At 47.7% G+C, this 18,356-nt stretch overlaps 1 protein-coding gene across 3 annotated transcripts in view; it reads right to left on the reverse strand.

Annotated features, from left to right (window-relative positions):
* Positions 1-18,356, reverse strand: part of SYNPR (synaptoporin) — a 110,703-nt gene that overhangs the window by 29,571 nt on the left and 62,776 nt on the right. For 2 of the 3 annotated variants that reach the window (XM_075158451.1, XM_075158449.1), the window contains one exon: positions 888-1,012. The exons of the other annotated variant lie outside the window; for it this stretch is intronic. In XM_075158451.1, coding sequence (XP_075014552.1) covers positions 888-1,012 — 125 coding nt within the window. The remainder of the gene's footprint in view (positions 1-887; positions 1,013-18,356) is intronic. 3 annotated transcript variants of the gene reach the window in all.

The raw sequence follows: 18,356 nt of genomic DNA on the forward strand, positions 1-18,356 counted from the left end.
GCAATCATAAGCAAAACAGCATGTGATTTCCCAAGGAAGCAAAATAATTTTAGAGTCATAGTGTACTGGGCTTGAGATTGGATTATGCATTCTTTTCTTAATCATCTCAATTCCTTAAAGAAATCACTTATACAGAAGTGAAAGGTTTCTAGAGTGGACTTGACATCTTTAAAAACAAAACTGTGGATGTTCTTTTGAAGCAGGATCCTAAATGGCATGAATATTTATATATATTTATATATATTTTAACCTCACTACAGCTTTCAGACTTACTTAAATAACATAAAATCTGTTTTCCTAAGTCACTAGGCTCCAAGGTTTAAAGTATTCAGGCACCGAGAGATGCAGACAGGCAATTAGTAGACTTTTCAAAAGCATTTCAAAATTATGGTTCAAACTTGTTTTGTCTTTTGCTTCCCCTTCCCCATGGAGTGGCTCTTCCAGGTTCTTGCTACTCCAATGGTTGGGAATCCTCCCTCATTTCCAGCTTAGTTAATGGCTACACCACAGTTAATGGCTACTTTATCTCAATTTTTTTCTTGGGCCAATGTGTTTTTATTCTTTTTCCTTCCCTGCCGTTTTCCAGCCCCTGAGCTGTCCTGGCCTTTACAGGGCTCTGCATGCCCACAACTGCTCTCTTCTCCTTCGCTGAGCTCCCATTCCCCAGCGGTTCCCGCGGCCCCCAGCCACACCAGCTTTAGCCAAATTCATTCCTCCTGCACACCCAGAGCCTGAACAATACTGTGAGGAGAATTCAGGAGCCCCAGACTGATGCTTAACCAAGAGCTGCTATAAGTGATGGGAAACCCCACTGAAAATGGGCTTCACATCAGCCCCCGAATGCCTGCCTCCCTGCAAACGAACCGCCACGCACCAAACCGGGTTACCTGAAGGGGTAGGCAAAGGCTATGTCAATGTTGAGGTCACTCTCTGACTTGTTTGCACAGTCCACACTGAGGCGCAGTCCTCCAGAGTACCCACCGCATGTTGCAAATGCAAAGATTGCAAAAAGCTGTCAAAAACAAACAACATTTTTTATTTTATTTCGTTTCAGCAACCACCACAAGCAGATCCGTGCAGCAGCTCTCGCTGCAGCACCAGCCCCCTCGGGTCAGGTTATCCATCACTCCATGCACTCAAGGCATTGCCATACATTACTCCTGCGCCCTTCCCAAACACCGATATAAAGAACCACAAAACGTGAAGCTCTGTTGCCAGAGGTAGAGAGAAACATCACCATTTGTCTGTGCCAGGCATCTCAGCCCTCCCCTCCTGTCCTGAACCCCATTTGGGATTCACAACCCAGGCAGCTATTTAAATCATTCTCTGACAGGAGAGCTTGGACAAGAGAAGGATGAATATTGACTGAGCATAATGAGTCAGTCTTAACCCAAATAAAACACTGGCAGAAGTATTTATAAGGAGCAACCAGGAGTAGCAATAGTAGACCAAGACAGTTCATGTGGCCAACATCCCATTACATGGCAAAACACAGAATCGTGCTGCCCCTCTTCCATTTAATGTATGACTTGCAAAAAACACAATGATTTTTTGATTATTTTTCCTAAATTACTACCATAACCCAAGATGGATACAGAGGTGCAGTAAACTGACACTCAGCAAAACAGAAAAAAAATCAAGACGTAGGATAAGCTCAGGCAAACCGGACAAGAACAAAGAGCTTGAGTGGTTCTGATGCAAACCTGTAGGGCATCTTAATCTTCCAGGAGAAAAAGATGAAGGAGGGAGTGTGCAGGCCAGAGACACATCAGCATTTATATTTATATCAAGGGTTCAAACAGGAATTGAAAACAGGAATGGGTGTCTTAAAACATCATTGATGCAGGCTTCCTTGACCTGAGCAGAAGTGGGGACAGCTTATGCACTTTTAATTGAAATTAAAGGACAGGCTAGATTTTGTTGACTGTAGCACTATAGACCTGAAGTAACTCCATCAGCTTTAATAGAGTTACTGAGATCTACAGTGGGGCAGATATGGGAAGTGACAAGTAAACCCCTGATCCCAGTCACAATTAAATGAGGTAAAAGCCAGTAACACAGAGGAAACAAACAGTGCACACATCTGGAAAAGAAAATGTGTACTTGGACACTGAAAAAATATACAGCAAGCAAATGTAAATGGCAAAATAAAGGACTGAATGATTCAGTAAAAGCAATATGGAAATATAATAAATAGAAAAAATAGAGCTATCCTTGCTGCACAAGGCTCTGCAAAACATGCCATTAATCTGAGTTCTCCCAATTGACAGCATGAGCAAGGCCAGGTGTTTCAGCAGCCTCCTTGGACTTCAGCTTTGCATGTGCATCCTTTCCCCAGACACTGCCAGGTTACAGGGGCCACTCCTGAGCTGGGGTAGGGACAGCCTCCCCGGCCGCGAGGTGATGTGCTGAGCAGAATGGAGCACGGAGAACAATAGGAGAACAATGCAATCCCACCCTGCTACTCACTTCCAATGTGACTAGGGCATATCATCGAGGATAGATTTGCAAAGGTATTTAGGTGCCCAATGATAAAAAATGTTGATAAAAACTTTGATTGAATCAATTCTTCATGCTGAGCTGGCTGAAAAAAAGGAAGGCTGAACTTTACTGTGAATTGACTTGTTAAATATGTGCCATGAAATAAAAGTTTCTACTATAACTTGAGTAGTGTTCCTTCATCCTAAATGAGACACTTGCTCTGTAAACACAAGAAGTTTCTGCCCTTACATGTAGCACAACACTGAAAATCAGTATTAATCATCTCTGTTTAATTTGTGAGGCAATGTCAGAAAACAATATATTAAGGAGAACAGGAGAGATTAGTGCTGACCTGCTTTCTGGCCTAATTAACAGAGTTGCGAATGCAAGTGTTTTGCAGATACATAGGAAGGCACGAAGATTAATGTCATGATATATAAAGAGGGAACTGAAGGGCTGTGGTGTGAGACAAACCTGCCATAAAGGAAGAGCCACCACCTCTCAGCATGGGGACAAGCAGAGGAAAGACATGCAATTGAAATGCATCTCCTTTAACCAAGTATTGGAAATCAGCATAAATGTGTGCTACCATGTTTATTCACCAAGACCATGGAGCCATGCCCAAAACCACAGCTCAGGCTATTCCTTCTCAGAAAGGATGTCCTCCAGAGTTGCTAGTTTTTCCTCTCCCCTATCGAGAGCGTCTTTGACAGCAGACTCAGGCACTGAAGTCTCAGTCCCTCAGACAGTTCAGATCTAGCCTCTACTTACCCTTTAGCCCCACGTTCTGCTCTTAACCAGAGGCTTTTCAGATGCTTTCACTCATTCAGCAAAGCCTTCAGCCTCCTTCCTTTCCAGCCACACCAGGGCTGCCCACCAGTTTCCATCCTTGCTCAGCACACCCTCTGCTACAGCCACCCAGGCAGCACCCACAAGGCAGCTGGGAAAGGGAAAAAGACCCAGCTGGAGATTTTTATACCGAACTTCAGCCAACCTGAGCTTGGCTCTCTGCCGTGGCTGGATCAGATGCTGCTAACGGCTGGGATCGCCCAGCTGCCAGTAACGCCCGGCCGGTCCCCACAGCTGTGTGCCGAAGCCATGCAGCACCTTTTGGAAGCATATTTATGTTTTGCATTGCAGGACAGCAGGGTGAGGGCTGTAAATCTCTGGTATTTCCCTGGGGTATCTTGGCCAAGCAGCAGGCATAATTCTCCTCTCGCCCAAGCAACCTTCTCCTACCTCTGCATTTTTCCTTTTTTTTTCCCCCCAAGTTTTGCTGCTTTATGTTGTCAGTGGAGCGCCTGGTGCATTAAGCCAAGATTTACTCGTCGGTTTTTGTGCACGCTGTAATTCTGTGGCAGTTGCAGGAATGCTGTAAACACCACTGTATTTTATTATAGCAGGATTTGTGTAAATGGCAGTTGTAAACCCCATAATGGGAGCTTTATGGGCCAGATTCAATAAAACCTCCATCTGCGAGATAATTTTATTGAATCTGGCCTCTCTGAAATTGAAAAGTTTATGGAGAAAGGGAAAGCATTTCCCTATGTTCCTATTTACTCTTTGACTATAAATCCACACTCAGCTCTAGTCCCATCTGCAGCGTGCATGCATATCGCTTTTCCCCTTCATATTAGATAAATCTCCCCAGCACAGTTACCTCCGGTTATCACATGGCTGCTGCCTCTCAAGGCTCAGCCCCGAAGGCCAGCGCTGTGCCCAGAGGAGGAGCAGCAGCCGGGAAAAACACGGTGCCCTTGAGGCAACAAATCTTTGTTGCCGTGGCCGTGCTGGGCTGCTCCTGCCCGCTGGCACGGGAGCAGGGCAAAGCCCAGCCGTCCCCTGCGCACCCCGTCCCTCCTGCAACAGTGATGCAACGGGGACGTCGGTGCCTTTGCTCCTGCCTGGACCCTTGAGGGAAATGGAAAATGCCTGTCCTCCGCCTGGGTCAATGGTCCACCGTCCATGTGGGCTAACAGCCCGCTCGTTTGATGTGCGCTATCGAAGCAGTTACCAACCCACCCGATGAGGCCATAGACCGAAGGGAGGGGGAGGAAGGGACATTATTTGAGGTCCCCAGCACGGACCGGAGCAATGCACATCTCCCATGTCCAGTCCAGCCTGGCTGGAAGATCACCCTTCTTCCACATGGTTTCACACACATCTCTGAAGCTCGCAATGCCTTTCCGTATGGCATCCCATCCCCTGCTCCTGTTATGGTGATATTCCCTCTATGACCTTGCAGCCTTGGCCTGCGCTATTGGTATATTTTTGTAAGGAAGTCAGGTAAATCCCATAGTCTAACTAAATCAACAGAAGTTGTACTTATTATGGTACCGTGCAATAATAAACAGCCTTCACTGTCAAGTCAGATTAGCATGTTTTAAAGATCAATTGGCTCCTTAGCACACTGAGAAAAAACAGCAAGATAATTTCCAGCAGAGCACATGCTTCTCACACCAGCTCCGGGAAGACAAAGGTTCATCAGCTGATTTACAGGATCAGCTGGAAGCCCTCCTTCTTCTGATGCCAGGCTTCAACGCAATGGCAATGGATCCTCTAATTCAGTATTCCGGAGCTGTCATTTATCCAGACTCCAGACTCAAGGCTGGTCCCTTCGTCTCCCAGCCCAACCGTCCTCAGTGGCCAGGGGCTCGGGGCGTGCGATGCCCTGGGGGAGCTGAAGTCCCAGCTGTGCATTAAACAGTTGGCAGCGCCTCAGCACGCAACCTCGGACATCACTCATCCCACCATGGAAAGGAAAAATGGGATGATTTCCCGTTGCTTCTCCATGTTTGGCTTTCCAACAATTCCCCTCAATGCCTGCTGAGCAACAGGCTCGCTGTGCGCAGCAGAAGGCGGCAGAACAGTTCCTAGGCGAGCTAAAAGGCATGTTACAGCTAAAACAACCTGTTAGGCAGATAACACTGTCATTTAAAATTGATTAAACTTTTATATAAGCCATTTATTTTTTCCGAGAGCATGTCTGCCCCGTGTAGCAGCCTTTGGCAGCTCGCTGGCAGGCAAGACAGAGCTGGCCTGGGGATGCACCCCAAATCCCCCCCAGTGCAAAGGGGAGATCCCTGCTCTGCCTGAGGGCTCCTGTGGTGGCCAAAGACAGGCTGCGAGGGACACGCAGCTCACTACATGGCTTGGTCTTCAGTGCTTTCACTTCGGGCTGAGGGAGGAAAATGGCAATCAACCTGCTGGACGCTTTCCTGGAGAGGTCCTCCCCCGCGCCCCCACTCCTGCCCTAACATTGGAAAGACGAGGGGACCTCCTAACACTTTTAAAGAGCCACCTGAAATATTTGAAACGCCTACTCTTCTATTAGTCATTTTACACATTCGAAGTGTTTTACAAAGACCTATTTTTCTGGCATCATTTCTGGATGTCAGACTTCCCTTTCTCCAGATCACCACAATAAAGAGACTGCAAAACGTTTGCCAAATGTTATATTGCTTTACACTTTCTGCCGCTCACTGTGGCCAACGGCGCGTGTGAGAGCGGGGAGGGAGCGCGCCGCTCCGAGGGCCCCCGAGACGTCCCCCCCGCAGCCAGCATCGCTCACCCAGCAGAGTGTCTCGTTAAACTGAGATTATTTATTTATAAAGCAGAACCAGTAATTGAACATTATTATTAAGACTGTAAAGGGAAAGTTCGAAGGCACTAAATGACTGTACGGGAAAACATTTACTGCAGAGCTGATGGCCCAAAATATGTCACCAGTGAAGGATTAGGAAGCACTCTCTCCTCCAGGTCTCTGCCTGTTTCTTTTTTAAAATCTGGCATTTTTCCTGCGCGGATCTGAGCTGCAGACTTCCTGGAATCACTTCTCCTACATACAAGCCTCTGTGCACTGGAGATTATCAGATTATTGACTTTGGGATTCCTAATTATATCAACTTGACTGGTTGATGAATTGGAGGTGGATAGCACCGCAGCCGACGCAGTGCTGGGGGGTAGGCGATGACTAGCAGGAGTCATTTTCTTCCAACAGCTATACAGGGAGAAAGCTGAAATATATTCTGCTCCTGCTGAGAAATAAACCCTAAAGCAATCGTTCACTAATTGCTGGGATTTAGTGTGCCCCCTTACAAATAAACAGCAGCATTGCAAAGAACAATCCCATGCCTGCCCAGACCTGGTCTGCATGGAGGGGAAAGCCCAGGGATGAGGGAACATCTCAGAGTTTGGGGCTTGAAGAACGACATATGCCCCATCTGGGGAACGTTGTACGTCTGCCCAAACATCGACCCCAGCGGTGCCTCAGTTTTAGCACACTGCTGAAGGACCACTAGAGTGACTGTCCCACACCAGGAGGCACTTGCAGACATGGGCACCTCCAGGATGTGTGGCAGCTGGGAAAGGGCTTTTGGTGTCACCGTGCTGGAGACGAGGACATACAACCTGTCCAGCTCTCACGCAAAGCACCTCATAGCTTTCCCTTGGCTATCAGACTTAATGTTTCCAATGCCTTCTGAAAGGGGAATGGAAATGCAGCTACAGTTCTGCTGGAGGAAAATCTTCACATCAACAATTTTGCATGGTTTTACATTGAGCTAAGCACATGAGGCCCTTTCTTATGCATGCTGTGTGGCAAGGACGGCCATTGCTGGACGACCATGTCCTCCAGCCCCCGAGGCCGGTGGGACCCACCTGAAGGAGACCAACCTGCTCCAAGACCTCCCCACTTGGCTAGGGTCTTCGCCAGGGCATTTGCAGCAGCAAACCTCTGTTTTGGATTTTAGGGCACCCCGCAGAGAGCAGCCCTTGATGCCACTGGCTGGACGGAAAGACCTGATCCCGCAGTGGGCAGGAACCCTGCAGCATCCTCTGTTTAAAGCACAGCATTTCATTTAATGCTCCACATTTTTAAAATGAAAAAAAAAATAGTTAATTTGATTCTTAATGGAAAGATTTATGGAAATGAAACTGGGATATTTTTAGTGAGTAAAGATGATGTTAAAATAATTTGGTTCTACAATACTTTAATCCCAAGGAGACAATTTTCTCTCTTTTTCTTTGAAGAAAACCTTTATCTTTTTTATTCATCTTTCATTGGTTATTCTAAAAATCCCATTTAGCTCCACCACATAATGGTATGGTAGCCATTATATAGTAATAGAATAAAACCCAACTGTATATGAGAGGATTAGATAGCCATTCGCTGAGGTAAAGAACATTGTTCCTCCAGATGGCCAGACGGAATCTGTGTAATGCCTTTCCTATTTATTCAGTTCAAAATGTAATGCAAGCTGATGAGATGTGTTTCATCCAGTATTTAATGGGTCAGCCATAAAGTTGAAAGCTAATGCTAAGGTTGGCAGCATGCGTGGAAGAGTTAACAAGCAGAAAATAAAGACATATTGAGAGCATCTCTTCTTGCGTTCAGTGAAATGAAAAGTTGTCGGAGGACAAAGCTAGTTACACATGTGGGGCAGAGATGCTAAGCTCTTCCAGCCCCTCTAACAACTTGTCAAAAGCTTGAGATAATCAAAGACATTTACAAGAACCTGAGGGGTTTTTTTTACTTATTGTATAAATTGCTTTCTGCACGTGGACATTGACAGATTGGCAACAAGTCTTCCACAAAACAAAATACACCGGTACTTGCTGCAGACAGATTTAGGAGTACCTGGGGTAATCACTGGGTGTACGCTGCTTCATTTGGGATGTATCACAGAGCTGAGGTTTCGTTGCATTTTCAGCCTGCAGCCCTTTTTTCCCCCCCAGCTGTAGAGCAGTCTGGAAGCTACAGCTCTTCCTCTGCAGTCTCCACAACTCCACATTTGTAGCCTCTTCTTTTAAGGAGGTGGGAGCACAAGTTGGACAGATTTATTTAGATTTGTACATATGATCCCTGAATAACTCATGTTGTGACATATATCACTTCAGCAGAGACATGTGCTCCTTTTTGGGCCTGAAAACTTTTCCAGTCCTAGACTGCTAGCAAAAAAGACAACCGTGGTGGTCTCTACCGGGATCCACATTGCAACAGTGCCCAGAGCATCGCAAGTGCCAGCCCAGGAGAGCGGCCACCCCCGGCCTGGGTCCCCTTCCTCTTGCCCCTGCCAGCCATCCCCCCGTGTGCCCACATCGTCCCACGAGCTGCTTTGGCATCAATCACCTGTGACCACCATGGGCAAAAAGCAAGGAAAGCCACGGTCAGGTAGAGGAGAGGTTTTCTAACAGGTGATTTTAATTCTTATTTTATTAACAGGTAAGGTTCGGCAACCCAGCAAACACTCAGGTTCATGCATAAATGTAATTCTGTTCCTGCTCCCTCTTGAAAACGCAGATTTTGTGCAGGCTTTACAAGCTGATTATATGGGATTTATTGTGTAAGAAGTGTAAACATTTAATTATAAAATAAAAAAGGTTGGATGGTTGCTCATTTCCTTACTCACTTGGTGGGTTTAAAAACATCTGGGTCTAAAATGGCCCATGATCTAACATAAATGCATACAGAGCATGATCCAAGTTATTACTAAGTAGGATTTACTCCCTCTAATAAACACAGGAATTTACATTACGGCTGAATGACATCCGCACATGGGAAGCACTCTGAGAAGGGAAAGTGCCCCCCGCACTTAATGTCGCTAAACCCCTGATGGTCGATACATCCTCAGGGGCTCAACGACAACCGAGACTACACCATACCTCCTCCGACGCAGCACTGGATGGCAGGGGACCGCAAACCCGGCTTGCAAAAGCAGTGCTGTACACGATGCACACACCGTCTGCCCCAGGCCGGGGCTGGGACAAGGCACCTCTCCCAGCCGGGGAGCCCAGCCCCAGCACTCCCAGCATCACCACCAGGCACCACTGGGCAGGTCGAGGCCCCTGGCAGCACCGTCTGATGACTGCCGCAATTGCTTCATTATCTAATTTGCGTCTTTATTCTTTCCATTAGCTTCAGCTCCTCTTTCCCAGCGCTACCTGGTAGACCCGGGCTCCGGTGGAGCATTTTCCTGCTCTGATGACAGATGCACACAGCAGAAGCAAGAGGTGGGAGTGCTCCTCTGACCAGAAAATGCTCCGACAGCTCCATCCCCGCAGCGCGGCACAGCATGGGGGCTGCAACACAACCCTCCCCGGGTCAGCACCGACTGAAAATGATTATTACAGGAAAGGCTCCTGTCCTTCAGTCACGCTGTATTATTTATGACCTAATGATTGCCCCTTGACTAGCAGGGATTATAAGTTCGCTAAGATGTTTCTGGGTGAATGAAAGGGCATTAACCTCATTACTATCACATCCGTGCTCATCAGAGGCCATTAGTAGCTTCCTCGCAGCTCCCTCTGCCGCTGTGTAGCTATTTGGTGTCATCTGCTGCCTCTCCCCCCGCCCGCCCCACACGCATGCATGCCTGCATTCGGCTCTGTCTCCTTTCTCAAGCAGTTTTAAGGAAATGGGTGAAAATTATTTAGCTTGGGAAGGTATCTCGAAAACCCTTGGGATTAATAATCTGGCGCAACACCTTTTTCCCGTGAGGATTTGAGAGTGCTTTCAAATTGCTAAGCAATGGGGCCTCCAATCCTTCTTACACACCCAGCAGCACTCTTTCAGATGATGTCTGGCCATTTTTTTCCTTTTTTTCAGCCCCACAACACCCGTACAAGCAGGACCACTGGGAACCAAGGCTCTGCTTTTGGAAAAGCACAGCTGGTTTTCTAGGCAGTATGTCTGCAAAGCCTTGCGGGGACCACCCAGCCCTGGCCACTGAGGCCCATTAGAAGTGTCCTTCGTTAATCCAACCATCACAGATGTCCCCTTCTTGCTCCAGACCCAGCCTCACCATGGCACCTTTTACAATGGAGAATGGCTTGAGCCCTCCGTACTGGAGCTCTGCCCAGTGTCCCATGCAGATGGGACCCAAAAATGGGACCCATCAGCTCATCTCAAACCAGTTTTGGATGGAAAATTCCACTGGTGCTGCCTCTGACCTCAGCACCCGCCTCTGTGCAAAAGGCTGGGAGAAGAATTTGCTCCTGGCTAACTATCAGCCTACATGGTAAAAATAATTTCTTTTCTAATAATTAAAATGATGGGCTATAAATGAATGTTTGCCTTGCTGAGCTCTGGGAATTCACAGGGAACATCTTCAGCAAGAAACATTTTTAAAATTAAAACCTCCTTTTCCTCTTCTTTTCCGCCACTCCTCTTATACTCTGTCCTCAGAGATGGCATTGCTTTCCTTCCCTACACTTAATCATAAACAGCAACACCTAACCATGAACATTTTTAGGAAATGCTAGTAACAGTGTCCTTAAATTGAAATTAAAAAATATTCCTTATCTCACTAGCTCTTGACACACTTCATCTGGACAGCTTAAATTGTCCTGTTTCCTCTACATCCTCCCCCTTACTGTGCTCCTCCACACCTCTTGCTTATCTCTTTTTCTTTTTATGCCCTTTCATTCACATTCCCTGAAATCTGCAGCCATACCTGCTTCTAAACACACAAAAAGATAACAAAAACACCTTGGCAAAAACCTTGCCTGAACGTTCCCCATTTCCTTCGTGGTTCAAAATACTTAATTCTGAAAAAACCAGGTGTCCTTTTCTTTCTCTCAACTGCTAGCAGCTGCTGTACATCTTCGGTGCCACTTCCCAATGTACTTCAAATCCTCCCAGACCCCAGAAAAAAGCAGGCACTTGTACAAAACCAATAATGCATCAATATGTTTTTGGCTGTTGCAATCTTTATATCTGCACTGCTGGAGATGATTATCTAGCTTTTTTTATCTGTAGATTCAGGCCTGTGGAATAAAACCAGAGCCAATAAAATAAGGAAGCAGAGAAAACACAGGCAGAGTGAAAAAGCAATTGAACATGCTATAAATTCAGAATCAGGTGAAAGCTAATTATGGCCACACTCACTAAAAAGATGAGGACACAGCGAGGGAGATATAGACTTATTAATTATTTGTGTTATGGTAGCACTTAGAAGCCCCAGTCCTTTATCATGTGCTATACATGGCAAACACTCAACTGTATCTTTGGGTAATTGCACACAGTTTTAAGGAAAATGTGCAAATGCTCTGTTCTTTCACCTTCAGCAGTTTCTGGTTTGTTAATGCTGTTAAAGGAGTCCGAGTTCACCATCAGTCTCATTCTGAGCAGCTCGTGGGATGGTCTCGTGGGTCAAAGGATAAATAATTCGGCATGAGGGCACCCTCCACCCATAGCTGGATTGGGGAAACCACAGCAAACCCCCTAAAGTGGGCACGAGATACATCCATCGGCATCCCCATCCCCTGGCACGGGGGACAGAGCTCTCACTGTTGCCAGCAGGGACGTTTCATCCTCATTGACTCTGTGCAAGTTTGATTGCTTTTCTAATTAAGATACATTTTATGGTAATCTACCAAACCCCTTAGACTAAATCACTCACTTAATCTGTTGTTAGTGCCCATATGTTTACAGCTTTCCAGCCTGCTGCAGCATATTTGCTTTGCCACGGCACCAAGGAAGTTTAGTGACAGATGAGCCGCTGCGCAGCCGTTCAGGTGGTGCAGAGCCCTTCCACCCAGACAGCCTGCGCGTGGACGGACGGACGGACAGACAACCAGCCCCGGCACCCGACGGTTTGGAGAGGAGAGGAAAGGCGCAGCCCTGCGGATACGGCACCCCATGCCGTATCACCTGTCTCTTCCCCTGTCTCTACAGAAGGGCTCAGCACATCTTTCTCATTTTTCTTTCTTTCCTTTTCTTTTTTTTCCCTTCAAAACAAGACGTTGTACATGACAGGAGCGGAAGGCTGAAGAGTTTCACAGTATCGTCACGTCTCTGGCTCCAGAGCTCGTTTACCGAGGAGTTTCACTGCAGGTTCAAGGGCTCTGAGCATCCTCTCGGGCGAAGGGCAACAATCACATTTGCAAACTAAGGACAGGCAGAGTCAGACCCTCCAGCTGCACTGGACACTGAATTAAATAAAAACTGTGCAAGAGCTCCACAGTTCTGCTCCCGCTGACCCTGCGAGCCCGGGCGGGAGTGTGTGTCCCCAGCCCCAACCTCGCCTGCAGCCCAGACACACCGATGGCCCCCTTCCAACTTCTTCATGGCTGGCGCTATGCCACCAGACACCCTGGCGAGGAGCTAAATCTCTCCTTCGGGCCTGCCTGGGCTCTCTGGCAACCCTGCGTCCCGCGTACGGACACGCGTGTGCTGCGCTGGCAGGCAGCAGCTTCATCTCTTCACCTTACCTCAGGCTGCCCACGCCGGCTCTAGATGAAGGAGCAGGGATGCACTGAACGGGGAGGTGGCTCTTGCCTGTCCCCAATCCCTGGCTCTCCTCACGCCCTCCCGCACGCCTGCATCCCGCGGTGGTACCCGCGCAGGCAGAGCTCAGGCAGGGACCCGGGGACCCCAGTTCTGCTCAGACTAGCTGGGCTGAGCCCCCAGTCCACCGCACACAGACACGTTGTGTTTACGAGGGTGTACCATGCTACTATTTGAAGCGACTTGCGCTCAGCTTGCTGAGGGAAAGAGAGCCCAAAGGCAACATCAGGAAAGACCAAACTCTCAGTCAAGTTGCCATCTGCTATCCTATGTTTGGGGAAATATTCCCTGAAAAAAATGGTCATATAATTGTACAGGAACTCCTAATCAAGACTGACATGAAGAATAAAACACCACCTGCCATCACCAGCAGTGACAGGCAGCTGCTATCCAATATCCACACAAATACCTTTCCCCCTGGAGAGCGCCTATTGATCTGAACAGGATTAACAGAGGTGAGGAAAGTATTCATTAAGTCTTCCAAGGACTTGGCTAAAAAAAGAGTATCTGGCATTCAGGAGGAGCCAGATATTTAAGAAATCAATTTTTTAGGAATTTCTCTAAGAACTGTTTCAGCTGCTAGAGGAGCAGCCAAGGAGACAGATCTCAAAGGAAAAGAAGTTCCCCAGGATCCAGGCTTTAAATAATGCTTTAAACTTCTTTCAAACCCTGATGCACCTGCTAGAAAGGGACAGCGACTCCTCCATCTCACTGGCACAAATCTCACATTTCCAGCCCTGGAGCTTGTGAAGCACCATGCTGTGAACCTGTCCCTGCAGCTGCACCAAGCCCTGATTTGCACATCAGCTTGAGGTCATCTTGCAGAGAGGGTGTTACTCCTGGAGAGGTGACGGAGGCTGCTCCAAGGTCTGAGAGGCGAGTGGTGGTTGGGGGGTACTGGACTGGGGAGAAGCCACCCCCAGACCTGCTACCACCAAGTAGCTGGAGATGAAGGAGCAACACAGATTGCAACGCTAGGATGGGCAAAAGGCAACAGATGGAAAACCATGAACACTGAAGATTTTTGTATGGACAACATGAGGAGCAGGGCAAGCTCTCCTGTCCCCCTGAGTTTGTATCCTGTAGAGACAGCATGTAGGGCTGAAGGATCATTTCTGCTCAGCCACAAGCTCCTCTGCCAAGGGAAAGTCTTGCAGCGACTTAATGTGGACTTAACCACATTATTCACTTTGTGCCTTACGCTCCCTTGGCCACTGGCAACCTGCCTTCAGGGACAGGGGTGAGACCTCCCCCTGCCTGCAGTCAGACCAACCTTTCCTGCTTCAAAGCTGTAAAGATGAGCTGAACTGTCTTCTTAATAAACCACAGCATGCCCAGCTTTCAGGGCAGTCTGGCACCCCTGCTATGATGAGTTATGTGGCACAGAAACCCCAGGCCTTTAGTTTTGCAGGGCAGGAAGCAGGAATTGTGCTCCTCAGTTCATGCTACCCAGCGTCTTCCCTTCCAGGGTCACCCAAATGTGCTCTTTGACCATCGTCCCTCTGCTCACCTGGAGGGCACCGCACTGAGCCAGACCCCAGGCTCAGCAAAGTTAGAAATGCTTAAGGCTGTCCTCAGGCACTGTTATACCTAGAAAGTGTGTGGGCTGTGCACTGCTCAGACACCCATGCCCTCCACACCTGAGGAGTTAAACGACTGTGAAAAAGACAATTATTGTTATGTACCATGTTCTCTAACACTGTGTCGAGCACATACATTCAAGTTACGCAGCTGGTATAAATATATATATGGTCCTTATGAAACAGCAATCATGCAAATACCAAAAAGCCACTGAACTGAGTGCCTATTAACTACATTTTCAGGAAGGAAGCAAAACGGAGCCCGTGGGCTTGCCTGTACAACGCCCTGCGCCCGGCTGGCTGCCCGTGGGATGCTGCACGCCAGCACCGGCTCCTGCCCGGCCAGGGCTTGGGCAACCACGGCACAGACCCCAGCAGAGCTCATGAGCCCGCAAAATATTCCCATCAGCTGCTCCTCAGGCAAGTGCAACTATTCCGTTTTGAAAGAACGGTAACAATTAAACTGGTCCAAATGACTAAGCAGTTATTGCCAATCTGAAATTTCTCTCTGGAAGAGTTTAGCTTGGACCGGCAGACACAACATCCTTACCTTCTCCTGTGGGTTTAATAAACCCAGTTACAGCCTTCCAACATCTTATTAAAGTACACTTCATATATCTATTAGCATACCCTGTTATCATGAGAGTAGGCAGATTATTCTGGGTCTAATATGTTGATTTTCTGAGCAGGTATATACTCAAACATGTTCTCACAGCAGCTCCAGCTTGTGCTACAGCTGGAGTTTTTAAAGACTTCTGAAACACCAAAGCGATCGACTCCCATGGATATGATTCACGTACAAAAGAATCAAGGTGCCATTAAATAAATTAACACAGTGCTGCAAATTCAAGTATTTATTATGTAGTCCAAAAGTATTACAGCTATACATCTTGTTTTCCTCAGCCCTACTATTACAATCACTGTCTTGTACTGCCTGGAAAGCACACCAGGAGCTATGACGGGGAGAGATAAATAACTGCACCTCGCTATTATTTACAGGTAACAAAGAGGTCTCCAAGTTAGCCGAGAGCACTGAGGAATGAGGCTGCTGAGCCGTACAAAGCAGAGGCAGGGAGCAGAAAGTCAGAGCAACAGTCTATTGACCTGTATTAATGATGGTACACTCTGAAAAAAAAGCTATTTTCTTAATTACTTTAAAGATTGTCTTTATTTCATTAATGAGGAGCATGTTGCTGCCAACGTGCCATACTTCAGATTGATCTTTCTAAGTAATATGCAGTCAAATATTCATACTTCAGCTTGATCAATATTAAATAGCTCTTACTGATTTTTTTAATATCAAATATTGCTGCATTATTTTTGAGGCATCTTTGATTTAAAATGCCAGAAGGAACATGATAAATTAGAATTCCTTTTCCCTTTAATCCTCACTCTCTACATTTCTGCTGTGAAATGAAGTGCAAAACAAGTTTTCAAAGCAGGCACCCCCCTCTGCAAAGCAAAATACAAACTGAAAATATTTCAACGTATCTAAAAACCATGGAACAGTTGGGCTCAGCATGAGAGTACAAAGAAACCAAACCTAAAAACAATTTTGTGGGCTTCACGATTCCCATAAAACCCCACTTCTCCCCCAAACAGTACATTTACACAAGTAAATAGAGATGCATATAACTTACCGGAGCAAATATCACCATACACATTTACAAAAGGATTTATAATCCAACTTGTGTCTCCTGAAATAAAGCAAGGTTTGTCTCATACTAAAAATAAAGGCTCCCAAAAGCTTCTCAAAGGAGAGAGAGAGGGAGGGAGGGAGGGAGGGAGAGGGAGCGAGTGAGCACCAGCTCCTTGCCTCGCTTTTTATGAAGCAAATAAGGAGAGCAAGAAAATCAATGCCGAGCGAAAGTGAGATGATATACCAATCAGGCAGCAGCCTCAGCCTTATTTGCAGAGGGATGGCAAAATGCTCATATTATTAGACAATGACTACACGCAGCCTAAGTAGAGAAAACGAATGCTTTCCCTCGGTGAGAGGCTGATTGCTTTGTTGTGGTGCAGGTACCACCACAGCAGGCTGGGAGATGCAGCCCCTTCCTCCCCACCGCTAATGCAGCATCGCTTTATTCCTTGTGCGTGCTCTGTAGGAAAGAAACAGTTCACAATTCTGGACTAAAGTTGTACTAAGCTTAAAAAGCCTCTGAACCTCTGGCGCTTACAGAGCGTCATCAGAGCAGCGCGTCTTTGTTGCTGGGTTCGGGGGCTTTTTGGACTCTGTTATATTTTCAGATGCCTTTCAGTGCACCTCAGGAATCTGCCCCGCAGCTACAGCAAGGAGCCCATCCAGAAAGGGGAAAAGACCTCTCAGGCCCCCCCCACTTCAACGTGCACTGAGCTCCTCCTGTGCTCGCACAGGACCAGACCTCCAAAGCGTCCTCCTGGAACTTGAGCTTTTGCCCCTTTTTGTGTATCAGAGAAAATCTATGGGAAACCCATGGGTGCCCTTGCGCCAAAAGGGAAAATTTCTGTGTTATTAATCCATTTACACAAAACCTTTGCTGTGCCCCTATGTGGGTTGGAAGGAGGAGGAGGAGGAGGAAGCAGGAGGTAAGCTCGTTGTCTCCGACATAGAGGCACCTGCTGGCGAATGGGACACACCAGTGGCAAATGCATGCCACATCTTTGGAAAGATGCCACGTTTGCTCCCCCCCGGCAGCTGTACAAAGACACAAACCCCACGCCCTGTCACTGCAAACCCCCTCACGAGAGGGGTTTCAGCCCGGTCCCGTGTCTCCACTCTGCGTTCAGGACTTCAGCACGTTAAGAGCACAAAATGGATCCACGGATCCCTCCCTGCAAGGCGCCGGGCTCTGCGCTTGCCCCGTGAGCCTCCGCCATCACCAGTCCATCGCCCCAGCACTCTTTGGTGTAACCGAGACCGTGAATCACGCTCTATGCTATTTATTTATCAGCCCTGGGTTTATCACTGGTTTACCCTCTTTTCTACACACTGCATCAAATATTTTCAAATATGTGTGACTTAACGGATGAGACACAAGGTGAACTTTCTCTTTTATTTGGAGACAGAAGTTACATGCTGGTATACAGAAACACCTGCTGGGTTCTCTACGCAGCAAAATTGGAGCACAATTGCTTTTCCCCAGCGGCTTGGGATTTACATTGTGCAAGAAGAGCTGGAATTCACAGGGAAAATCCTGAAGACAAAATCAAGGGGTCTGAATTCATCCAATAATTCAATTTATCTCTTCGGGGCTTGCACTTCTAGCACAATCCAGGCACAGAGGAGACTCCAACAGCCCTTTATGAGCGCTGAACCTCCAGGCCCCTCTCCCCCGAGCAGGAGCCGCATCGCCACGCTGACAGATGCCACTGCTGACGATGTGGCCCCGCGTTTCCAGCAGATACAGCCTGATGCCAGCTGATGCTGTAACGAGGAGACATCGTGGTGCTGCGAGAGTTCTCCAGGCTGAAGCACTGCTCTGCTGCTCAGCGCATTTTAACGTACGTGAAAGCATTTGCCAGCTACTGTGCACGCTGCCTGAGTCCCAGCCACAAAGATTAAACAACTCGGTGCCTTTGGGCAGCGTTTGCCTCCCAGTGCACCGTGAGCAGCCCTTTGGTGCCTTATCCACGCAGGAACTGCACTCTGCAGCCACGCTCACACCACGCAGGCTGCAGCAGTGTCTTGGCATTCGCCTGGTTAGCGTTGGCCAACGCGCCTTCCTCCCCGAGGACAGGGCTCACACATCTCACTCCTCCTTCCTTGCCATCTCTGGAAAAGACAGAGCCGCCCAGACAAGGTGTGGAGGAGGTTTTGTAGGAATAACACAGAACCAAAGGGGAACATGAACCAAAAGCCAGCCATGGGCAAAGGTGACTGGGGACCGCACAAAACTTGCCACCCACTGCATCAGCAGGAGGGGTGATGCTGGCTCTCCCACACCCCTGGGAGAGCTCTTCTCCAGTCTGTGGGTGCCTGGGTTACTCATACACATCGGTGGAGGATGGCAGGAGGATGCTCAGCC

Source organism: Calonectris borealis, chromosome 10 (genome assembly GCF_964195595.1).
Source record: "Calonectris borealis chromosome 10, bCalBor7.hap1.2, whole genome shotgun sequence".
In the NCBI taxonomy this organism is placed as follows: Eukaryota; Metazoa; Chordata; class Aves; order Procellariiformes; family Procellariidae; genus Calonectris; species Calonectris borealis.